Raw genomic sequence first — 12,815 nt, forward strand, 5'->3', positions numbered from 1 at the left:
GTTTCGAACACAAATGCTTTAGAGAAAATGAGGAGTTAAAAAGAGGTTTGATTGAATCCATATGATGCCTCTTCTTCTCATCGTCTTTTTGTTTCTGATATACATAACAGATTGTCTTCCAACGGTATGAACAGCTTGAACCCAAGGTTTAGCTCAGTTGGTTCGTACAGTTTATACTAAGAGCGGTATTAAACGGGTTTAGGATTCGAATCCCGACGTCCACGACCCATTCCTCTATTTCATCCTTTTGTTCAATGAAGAGGTAAAAGGCAGGTGTAATGAGAAAAGAATATGAACCATGGATTCGATGCATTCAATGAGGCAACAATGGCATTTGAATTATATCAGTTGTTAGAGTGGAGTGGGGGCAAAGCTGAGACTAATGTCTTGTCAATACTGAATTATTAGCCAATAATGAAGAGTGAAAAACTCAAAACAGTACCACTGACTGGGCTCTTTTATACACTATTGAAACGATTAATCATATTGCAGCTTTTCCCTTAATAATTCAGAACCATTTGTCAGAATCCTTTTATATAATCAAGATGCTGAAAAAGCTAAAACTGATACCCCTGAGTTTTGCAGACAAGTAATATGACTCTTGTGGTTTCCAAACCTGGTTAGGTACACGTCTCCTTCAAAATTTATGAGTTTTTGGAGATGTTCAACTTCAGCTACCTAAACCGAAACCGAAACAATAGGGCTTTGTAGGACAGAAGAAACAAAGAGAACCAAGCTCCCATTACTTTTCTTTCGTGATAGGCTTCATTAAGCTCTGGTTTACCATGCCCAAACCTCTTCAGCGGCCGTGGTTGAGAGCAATGCTCGGCTTCTGTGTCAGCCAAGAAACTAATGACCAAAAGCCATTGTTAGAATTAGACCACTAAATTGGGTTGTTAACTTAAAAACTCAGTTCTAACATGGTTTTCGAAAACGCCTATTTATTTCTTTGCTTTTCCCCTCCAAGAAATCCAGCCTGGACATGCCTGCATTTTAGCTGTCAAAACAAAAGCGTTGATTGCGAGGCGGCAAAGAGCTATAGATCATCAGCTGGAAAGAATTGCAGTAAATGCAATGACAGAAGATATTGTCAAAAATAATGGGAGTATTAGATAAGCTTATATTTAATCAGATTGATGAGAGTTTTAAGTTTCTTTTCACAGTTTAATGAAGAATAGCTCGAGCAGAATGCCAGATATGACTTCCACAAAAAGTGATTCACGTCAAGGATTTTGCCAGTTAGGCCCTGAAAGTAACAAATTATGGCCATACTTGAGCTTCTTCATGAAGTAGCTGCAGTAAAAGTCAAGAAAGGAAGTTGATTTATACAGTGACAACATGCCGTTTAATAGTCTTTTTCAGCCTTTAACAACTTGAAAAACACATGGGGTATAATTGGGTTTTTAAGGATATAACTTATTGCCCAGTCATTTTCACATGAAGTTTATGGCTGAAAATAACTGACTTGAAACCATAGATCTTGTTCTTAAAAGTGCACATAAATAAGATCATTCATTTGCCAGCCAATAAACAAAAACAAGTACCGACAAATTTTAGCTAGCGCTCAATATCAAGATATTTAAGAACACAAATTTTTGAGAAAACTATTATAAATTATATAACATTTGAGAAATCCACCAGAGATGAGGGGAATTCTAGCAAAGGTCCATCCAGAAAGCCATGCTCGGTTTTTTTGCAATAGAAGAAGAATTTTAATGGAGACCGATTACCTTTAAATCTTTAATTATCTTCCCTATCACAATAAGCCGGGAGTTGATCATATAATGAATCAAATCCCAGAAACCATCATACAAGAGCTTAGCAAATAAAGGAACTATTTCATTTACTATCTTATTATTGCATCTAAGAGACAGAAATATGAACAAAGAAGCACAAAAAAGAAAAAAAAGTATACATATAGCATTAACAAGTAGACAAATTTTGAACACAAAATCAACTACAGAACCAAGATTGCAGATTTACTTAGAATTTTGATTATAATATAACAACACAAAGATGAACACAACATCAGGACCAAAGATCCAACTACATATCCTGCTTTCTTTACACTGATATATGGTGATAAATACAAACAAATCTCTATTTTCTTATGGTTTTCCTTCTTACCCTTTTTTTTTTTTTTGGTGGTGCATACCTCAAGCCCTTTTATCCATCTTCATCTTCATGATCCATGACTTCCCCAAAGCCAAAAACAGACATATTTGCAAGTTGCACATTTGACACTAATGGTGTAAATCAACCAACACAACAAGAGAGGTTTCACTCAGGGTTGTGTCCCCTTGCAAAAGAATCAAGCCCTTCAGTCCGGCTTCGAACAATCCTATGGAACACTTCCCTAACCAGCTTTTCCAGCGGTTCTAAATCTTCCTTCAATGCATCAAGAACCTGCTCCAATTCCTTCACTCTCTGCTTAACTTCCCTTTCCTTGTCCTCACTCAAAGGAAACTGCACGGAATCAGCCAATTCACCCAACAACCGAGAACACTTCTCCATCTGATAAATCTCCCTCAACAGGCCACAAGCATTTTTCCTATCCCTTTTCTTTGACTCCTCCAGAATCCTCTCGTGCAACCAAAGTATTGGAGCAGACCATGGGAACTGCCTGGGAACGTTAAAATGAACTTGCAAGCCACGATCTTGGCACGGAATTGCAGCCACCAATGCCCACATTACAAATAACAAGACAGAACCCATTGTGTAAACAGGCACTGCAAGTCCATTGGTGGCTAAAACCTCATTCCCTCGTGGCGCAGCCAAGTTGTTCCCAATTGCCTGGAGCTGCCTGGCGGCAGACCAAGACCTTGAAACGCTCCAAGACAAGGACCTGAAATGACCCAAAGATCGATGGTGATGATCCTTGGAGTGACTGCCGCTAGTGTTGTGTCTCCCAAAGGAACGGTTCCTATGAGCCAAGGCCTGACCTGAATCTTTCTCATCAAGCATCCCAATTGCTAAATCTATCAACGCCTTCCTCGCGCGACGGAATTGCCCTTCTCCTAGACTTCTCTGATAACCAACATTACTATCACCCAAAGCGCAAAGAACGATTTCTAGAAGCTTCTGCCATTGCCTGATCTGTTCAATCCCGTCGCGAATCGCATTGCAAACATCAAGCGCCTTGACAGTACGCTCGTAAAAATCGGCGATCAAACGGTCCATGGGCGGCTTCTTCACTAGAGCTATGTTGTTAAAAAGCATGACCCGAAATTCCTCTTGACAACAGAGGAAAACGTCGAGCAACTTCCGAACCCACGGCAGAGAAAGCAATTCATCGGAAGGGACAGAAGCTAAATCGTGAAATCTGTCAGCTACTTGCCTTTGAAAGGACTCGATCTCCGCCTCGTTAGACGCCGATCCACCGATCGGCGATTCCATGGCGTGTACTTGATCCCTCCTCACTGGTAATAACGAACGGCCGATATTTGTCAACGGTGACGAAGTTCCTTGATAATCCGTCGCGGGCATGATCACATCGAATAAATAATAAGAATAATGATTAAAAAATCAAAATTGAGTTTCAATTGGATCGAGTATTTAGGATTGAAAATTTGGGGAGAAATAAAGAGGGATATGGAGAAACCCTAATGAAAAAGATGGCATTTTTATTGGGGATTTTTGGACCGCGTTTTATGGTAGTTGGAACTTGGGAATAAAGAAAGGGTCTCCGCAGTCTAAAACCGAGGAGTGCTATTCTTTGTCTTTTTAATCTTTTACTTTAATAATTACATATGTATTAATTAATCATATTTAATTTAAATTTCAGGTCAATATACTAATTAAATATTTTAATTATGATTCTAAGCGTTAATTTAGAGGATTGTTTTATTTCTGTTGAGAGTTAGATTTATTTTTTTTAGTAAGTATAATGCTAATTCAGTTTAAAAATATAATTTTCAAAAAAAAATATTTTGAAATAATGCACTTTTAAAATGCTCCAGAAAAAAACAATTTATCATTTAAATATTAATTTTATGAAGCAATTTTAATTAAATATGTTATATTAATTTAAAATATGATGTGTTATTTTTAAGAGTGTGCTTAAATATGGATAGTAATTGAATTAAAGTATAATTATTGTGGCAGTAATTATTCTATTTTATCTATACTATAAATTAAACATTTTATTAAGTTTGTGTCACCCATTAATCAAGTCTTAACTCAGTTAAAAAAATTATTTTACTGTTCCTTTGCATTTAAAATAAATGATTTATTTAAGGATATTTTAGTCTTTTTTATTTATTAAAATAATAAAAATGTACATATGATGATACTTGAGCTTATGCTAATTGAGTTAGTAAAATCTTAAATTTATCATTCAACCAAAATTTCAATTCTAATATTTTTATACATTTTAATTTTACCATGCATACTTTATTACCTCCGTCAATTGAATATATTAATAATATTATTAATTGAGATAGTATCACAAATTAACTCAACACTAACTTAAAATTGAATATAATTTTTTAAATATTTTTTTATTTTTTTAAATGATTAATTAATTGTTAGTGTGGTATACACGTGGTCTGCCATATGGATACCACGTCAAAAAAGTTAACATCATTAATTCTTCTATTTATTTCGAAGTAATTTGATAAATAATTTAAATTTAATGACTAAAAGAGATAAAATTTTAAATATGTTTTTATAAATTAAAAAGTCAAAATAAATCATTATATAAAAAATATTATAACTTAAAATATTAATTTTTACAGTAAATGAAGATAAAATATCACGTAAGCATGTTACGTCAAAGTTTAAATTAATGAGACATTTAATTAACTACATCTAATAAATAAAATTAACAATTTTTTGGAGGGTTACAAAAATGACCAGTGGGACAAAAATGCACCCTCTGCAATAATATCAGGACATGTTTGTCAATATAATAAAACTCGAAAATATTAGTGATATAAATAAGTAGAATAAAATATAAAATATGTTAATGAATGGGTAAGTATTAGTCACGTGTGAAAAGGTTAGAGTGAGTTATACACGTGGGAAGGTACAGCTGGGTCTTCGTTGGAGTGCGGATGCCGAGAGGGACTTGGTCTGAGAACCGAACTCTGCTTCGTTCTTCTAGAAAAAAGAGAGATGATGACGTGTGTTATTCTTCTCCTGAAAATACCAACTTACCCTCCTTCTAGAATTTTGAACTTTTTTATTTTTAGGTTAAGTTCGACATGATGAAGTAGATTGATAGCGAAATTTTTTAATTTTACAAATTAAATTAATCACTATTTAATATTTAATTGAATATATTAAAAAAACATATGCTTATAATAAGATTTAATTTATAACTGTATTAAAATTTTATTTTGATATTTTTATACATTTTATTTTTTATTATGTACATCTTATTACCAACAGCAATTATGTATATATTAATGTATTTAATTGAGTTGGTGTCACAAGTTAACTCGATGCCAACTCAAAAGTTGATGATAACACTATGATAAATAATTTTAACTTAATTTTTTCATTTTAACATCATACATATTTTATTTGTTATTATTAATTAATTTTAAATTATATATTTTATTATTTATTATATGTTAATTTTAAATATACATTTATTTTCTAAATTCATAGTTTCCACACGCATATGCATGTGATAGGATTTTTTTAGTATAATTTAAAACACTTGAAAATTTATGTTTTTTTTTAATGTTTATTTCTTTTGGATTAAAATATATCATAAGCCTATGTACTCTTTTTAAATTTGAAAATTAGTTTTTATACTTTTATATTTAGGAATTTAGTTCATCTACTTTTCAAATTTTAAAAGTTAAGTCAATTTGCTAATACTGTTAAGATTATTTTATTAAGTTTAGATTCATGACGACGTCCTTTTTTAGTTATATTGCTCCCAAATAATTTTTTTTTAATTACAAAATGTAGCACAAAAAAAGTAAATAGTATTAATAATTGAACTTAAATTTTAAAATTTAAAAAAGAAAAAATTTAATTTATTAAAAATAAAAGTATATAAACTAAATTATAAATTTAAAAAGAGTATGAGCAATTTAAACCAATCTTTTATTCATTTCTTATTCTAATCTTGGCTAGAAAATCAGTACTATAATTTCAATTTTTCGCTATTCTATTAACTTTTTTTTTTTTAAACCGAATAAGTGGTTTAACTAATTGACCATCAATTTTCGGTTGGATTGATTAGGATTGTTCAAAACAAATAAATCATTAAAAATTTTAAAAATAAAAAATTTATAAAAATTAATTATACATCATTCAACAAATTTTTTAATTAGGTTCAATTTGTCTGTATTAGTTCTTCAATCAATTGATTTTATATTTCTCACCAGATCAATATCTCAATTAGTTCCAATTTGATTGATTCGGTCCGATTCAAACATCACTACATAAAAGTTGAGCATATATTGTATACTACGCATATAAACTAGTTTTTGAAATTCGATGATTATTGAATCGAGATAAAAGTATATCTTGATTTATTAAAAAAGTTGAATTTAAATATATATATTAATGCTTTTTCTAGTAGTTCACCAATTTAATTATTTTTAAAATTTTTAATATGTACATTTAAAAATTAAATTTCCAACTCGAAGTCGAGATCAAAAACAACGAGCGATAGTCAATTAGTTTAAGGCATTGAGAAGTTTTCGAACTTTAAAAATAAAACCTAATTGAGCTTTAAATTTCAAGTTTAGTTAAATTGGGATTTAATTGAACTTATTCATTAAACTCAGTTTAATTCTAATTTTAAAAATAAAACGCTTTTTAATTTTGGGTTTCAAATTTCAAGTATGGCTTCGACCGAGTAAAAAGCTTGAGTTTGATCAGATTATATCACTAATTCAATTATTATTTTATAGAAATAAGGTTAAAACATTTAAAAAAAATCTTTATATTCTTCACAAATTGGAAATTTAGCTTTTTTATTTCTATGAAATTAGTTTTTTAAGTTTTTATATTTCAAAATTTAAATCTAACTATTAACGCTGTTAAAATTTCCAAAAATAAAATACAAGAATTAATTTCTAAATTTATGAAGAGTACATAGACTTATAACATATTTTAACCTAGAAATATTTATGAAATTAATATATCTATTCCTATATTGCTTTCATATTTTTTGTCCAAAAAAAATATAAAATGAGTTTTTAAATCTAAAAAGAGTTTCCAAGCTTAATAGGTTTTCCAAAATATTTCATTTATTAATTAATTTTTATATGTTTCATGTCTGGTTTTTTACTTATTATTTATTATTTACGTTTGAAGTCATTCACTATCCTACATATTTGTTTGATAGAACAAATATGAAATAACACAAAACTTAAAACTACAAATCTCTTTTTTTTTTCTTTTCTTTTCTTTTGGGTAAACTACTTATTTGGTGTAGGAAATATACTATTACAAAACAAAATCGTTAGCATTAATTGAATAAATAAATCACTTGTAAATAAATGAAACAATAGCTGTGTCGTGGAAGAATCATTGCCTTAGAAGCAAATTCGTCCTGATTGATATAATTGTATAGTAGACGTCGCCCCTCAAGATTAACATAGTATTTCAATATTCATACACCCAAATAAAAAAGATGGAACAAATTTGGTGTTGCTCTTTGTCAAATAAATAGAAAACTAATCGTAAATATATTGAAAAGAAATAGGTAAGCTATGAGAAAAAAGATAGATTGTTGTATGAAATGAGATGAATATCTGAGTAATTTATAGGACATTCTAAAGGGGCAAAACGATAGTTTGTAGGGTTAGTCCAACGGCCAAAAACAACCATAAGATAATGACCAAAAACTGATTTTTAAAAATTGTAACAGCTTAAAAACTGAAATTTGTTAAAAGTATATATATGTATATATAAAGAAAAACAACAAAAAGTTTATTAAAAAAAACACGCGCAATTCGTGTCAAGCCTTTAACTTCAATTACTTAATGAGGGTAAAAGGTAATGTTATATTTGAACTCTCTTGTAAGTCTTTCCTCAACTAATATGAGATATGCCATTTTATATTACCAACATTCCTCTACTAATACAAAAGAATTGAAATTTCTTAAACATAAGAAAAGATCAAATGTGAGAAAAGCAAGAGCGAAATTAATCGCTTAAACAATAATATCATGTGGATTTTCTATCCATTTTTAAAATTCTTCCATTCATTTATCCAATTTTGCAAATATATATCTAAAAGGTATTTTTAACATTACAGATGTAACATAATATAAAATTATTATTTTTGCAAGTTAGATTTTCTAATGATTATTATAAGTTATATTTTACGAAATAAGATAGAGAGAAATTAGTCATGTGGGACCAAAAAATCTTCTCATCCGTTACTCCATAATTAATGAAGAAAAAAAAGTTATTCTTAGGAGATTTTATTTATCTTGGTGCCACTTGTATCTAATAAATGATTATTATAAAAACACGGTGAAAATATTTGTATTAGATGTTAAATTATATTTTAATTTAATTAAATAATATAGGTAAATTAGTCTTTTTTATCTTTAATTTATTTCTATTATTAAAAGCTAATATAAGCGACAGAATAATTAATTAGTGATACATGATGTGTCTAGTGCTGAACATATAATGATCAATTTTTAATAGTAAAATTGAATAAAAATTTTATAAGAAATATTGATTTACATTTTGATCTGATGTATAATGACTAATTTATTGATTTTTAATTAAAAAGATAAAATATAATTTAACTCTTAATACAAAAGTCTTCATGATATTTGTACTTCAATATTATTATACATAATATAACAATGGATATCATTTGATATTGAAAAATACTTTAATAATACTCCTCAATATTTTTTTTTTTTTTGCAATATCCAACTAAAGGATGATCCATAAATCAATGGCATTTTTTGGAATGCCCATAATGAAACAGATTTCAAAAAGCAAAAAAAAAAAAATCAAATTGAAGATTTAGAAGTTAGAAACAAATTTCCAAATGCCACTGTTTCCACTTGGTTTTTTACTTTAAAATTTCACAATTTGTAGCTATTTTAATTAAAAAAAATCGAATATTAATTTTATTTTATAATAATTCCACAACAAAATATGTAAGGTTACTTGGGATAATTTCAAGTTTCTTTTTTATAAATTATATTTAATTTTTAACCCAATCATGTATTTTAATATTTAACTTAATTATAGTTATACTTGAACAACAAAATTTAATTATAAAATTCAATTCATTTCTTTAGTTTACGAAAATTGAAAAATTAATTCAACCGTTAGTAAATACGTAAATTTAAATCGTTAATTTGTTGTATATAATTGTTGGACAGATAATTTTTGTCAATTCCATGCATATAATTATTAAATTAATAATTTTTATGATTTAACAATAAATTTTAATTAAAAATAATAAAATTGCTTAATGTTCATATAATACAAAAATTTTAAAAAATCAACTTTTTAGTTGTCAACAAGTAGGGAATAAAATGCAATTAAAGTAAAAGAACGTAATCACATTAGTTTTCTTAATGACATGGTGAGAAAGAAAAAGAATAAATATTTAGAAAACAAAACTGTAAGCATGAGTTGAAAAGAAAGGAATATGGGACAGTGTGGTGTGGACCTTTGCCAGCCGCAAGTTGCTTGTCCCCAAAGCCAAGAACAATTATTATTTTATTTTATCTTATATTGTTAGCTTTAAATAAATATGAGACCATCTGTTTTGGCTATTTGCACACGTCTCTTTATTTATAAAGCATATAACCCATCAATTTCACCATAAAACCTGTGCTCCATGTTTTCAAATATAACCCCCTATTTCTCATTTCATATTTCCCATAGTTTCTCATGTTAACGTTATTATAAATTACAACCTAAAATTAATCGTGATATTCCATCATAACTTTATTTAATTTTTATCATATGAATATTTTTTATTTTAAATAATATGAGTAGATTTAAAATAAAATTGGGTTAGTTAACTACAAATATAAATGGACTTGAGCGAAATTTGAGGTACATATATCGGATTGAGATAGGCTTGGACAAGCATAAAGTGAATATATCATACTTAAGCTCGACCTAGCTCATTAACATTTTTAGTACACGTACAATAAAGTAAAATTTAAAATTGTATAGTAAATATAATTAAAAATTTGATAAAAATAATAAATAAAACTTTAGTTCAATGGTAAAATATAAATATTAAAAATTATAAAGGCATGGATTCAAATCCTGTTATGTGTATAATCAACCCTCTCTATAATAGCCTAATTTGTTTGTCCAGTTTTTGTCTTTTATAAAGAGGTTGTTGTTATACACATTTAACATGTTGTTATAGAGAGATAATCCATGTAAGCTAATAGGTACATGTATTATTGCTTTTATATATATTTTATTTTACATTCTTTCATGTAATTAATTATAAAATTCATAAAGCTAATGAGTTCAATTAATCAATATGAGTTATTAAATTAAATTAATTAATTTATAATGAATTACTAAATTCAAGTAATCAATTTTATAAGTTCATGATGTTTTAAATTTGTAGTAAAAAATTTAATTAGGGAGCTTCATAGTTTCTAGAATTGATATATTTCATTTCACTTATTGAATATTATTTCGAGTTAATAAAATATGATTAATATATTTCCTCACCTGAAATTTAATCATTTTATTGAAATAATATTTTAATTAATATCATTTTGATTTAATAAATGATAATTAATAGATTTGTTTATATGAAACAACTATTATTTTACTTAAAAATTTAGACCATATACTATTATAGATAACTAATTTAATAACTAATGTACTTTATAACTATGGATGTTACTGTTATAAGCGAAAAGCTGTTATAGAAGTTTAAAATAAAACATAAAAAATCGATCTTCTATAAACTTGACTTTTATAATGAAATGCTATTATAGCAGGTGACTATCATAGAGAGAGTTGATTGTATTTATATTTGTATATACAAAATGTATAAATGACAAAACTACTCTCAAAATAATAAAATTTATTTTTGCAAAGTAAATGTAATTTTGACGTTGCCCAACTAAATTATTACTCAATTAACTCGTGACATTAAACTTGAAAAAATATTTAATATCAGTAGAGATATATAAATATTAAAATTGATGACATACCTCAATATTGGATTAAAATATTTGTCTTATTTGAACTTCCTTAAGAATAGCCGAAGATCAAATCATAATTATAAGAAAAGGAGATGTTACTAATTTTGCTTAAAAATTAAACCCCAATTGATAAGAATACCATCCAGGTTTATATATAAATAAGTATTATCTTAGGATGCGTATGATAAATTAAAAATTTAAATATTGATTTTTTATTACTAAATTTTATAAGTGTTGAATTTATATGAAAAATTTGTTTGGTAAAGTAATAAATATAAGTTTTGAATATAATTATGTTGTTTTATAAAAGTAAATACTGACTTTTAAAGATTATTAATTTTTTAATTTTAATATTATTAATATAATATTTTATATTATTTTGGATAGTTTTTGAAAAAAGATAAATATAGTAAATTGGATATCTCATTTTTTTAAATTGATAATTTATTTTAATTTTTAATAAAATAAAATCAACTACTAGAGTTGTCCATTGACAGGGTCGGGCCCTAACAAAATTTTGGGCCTAGGCTCAACCCATATTAAAACCTATAGTATCGATACAATAGAGAATGTATTGGTACGTTAGTGAGGGTATCAATACTCAAGTAATTTTTTATTAATTTTTAAAACATCGAACCTTAAAACGGTATCAATAGTAAGCAGGGTATAGATACTTTTGTGAAAGGTACCGATACTTTGTTAAGGTAACTGGGCTGAGCTGGGCTCGAGCAAAAAAAGCTTACCAGAGGCCCGACCCGTTTAGAAAGCGGGCCTCATTTTTTTATCTAAGCCCATATTTTAGGCTTATATTTTTGTTGAAGTCCTAATTTTTGAGTGAGCTTTTAGGCTTGGTCGGGTGGCCCAACCCGTGAACAACTTTAGTAGCTACCTGCTTATCTCATTCAAACATTTTTTTTGTTGAAAATTTTATATTAAGTAAAAAGTTAAAATAATTATCAAACACATTTAAAATATTAAATGTTAAAAACTTTCATTTTTAATGGAATGAAAATTTTTAATAATTTACCAAACACACATGAAATTTTAAATTTAATTTTTAATAAATTATGAATTAAATTTTAGTTTAAATCAAATGCATACAAAGATTAATTCTTAAAAAGAAGAGAGCAAAAGGACAAAATTTAAAAATCTGGTAATAAAAAAAAAAACGAACGGTTGACAGAGTCAGGTATCCACGTGCTAAGGATAAGGAATTATAAAATTCATTTCTCACACTTCAATCCAATCAAATGTGAAAAAACAAAAAAAATCGAAGCTCATGTATCCCACCTCATGTTTTTACTAATAAAAATACAATAATTATTAATAAATACGTTAGTTTTATTTTATTTTTGGTCAAATATATCAAAAACAATTTATTTAAACATGGGTGAATCTAGGATTTTTTTTATTAAAATAATATAAAAATAAATAATAAGAAAATAGTATAAGATCTAGATTAATTATAAAATGGGACGTTTTTTACTGTGTTCTTAGATGGAGTTAACCTGTTAGGCGGTATGCAAAAAAATACAACTATTTTTTTAAATATCAAACAAATACTATATTAATACAAAAAAATAGAATTGAAGAAAGTAAAAAATAAAATTGACATGATGTGGTTACGCCAATATATCAAGAGACAACGGTTTAAAATAAAAAAAAAATTAAATATGACCGAAT

At 27.4% G+C, this 12,815-nt stretch overlaps 1 protein-coding gene across 1 annotated transcript; it reads right to left on the minus strand.

Annotated features, from left to right (window-relative positions):
- Positions 1 to 1,978: 1,978 nt before the first annotated feature.
- LOC107951619 (protein ROH1) lies at positions 1,979 to 3,702 on the minus strand. The gene has a single exon (XM_016886722.2). The coding sequence runs from the start codon at positions 3,484 to 3,486 to the stop codon at positions 2,281 to 2,283; it is 1,206 nt and encodes a 401-aa protein (XP_016742211.1). The 5' UTR covers positions 3,487 to 3,702; the 3' UTR covers positions 1,979 to 2,280.
- Positions 3,703 to 12,815: the final 9,113 nt, after the last annotated feature.

This window comes from Gossypium hirsutum, chromosome A02 (genome assembly GCF_007990345.1).
Source record: "Gossypium hirsutum isolate 1008001.06 chromosome A02, Gossypium_hirsutum_v2.1, whole genome shotgun sequence".
NCBI lineage: Eukaryota > Viridiplantae > Streptophyta > Magnoliopsida > Malvales > Malvaceae > Gossypium > Gossypium hirsutum.

Excerpts from the sequence above, each read along its gene's own strand:
- LOC107951619 (XM_016886722.2), bottom strand. The coding sequence starts at position 3,486 with ATGCCCGCGACGGATTATCAAGGAACTTCGTCACCGTTGACAAATATC.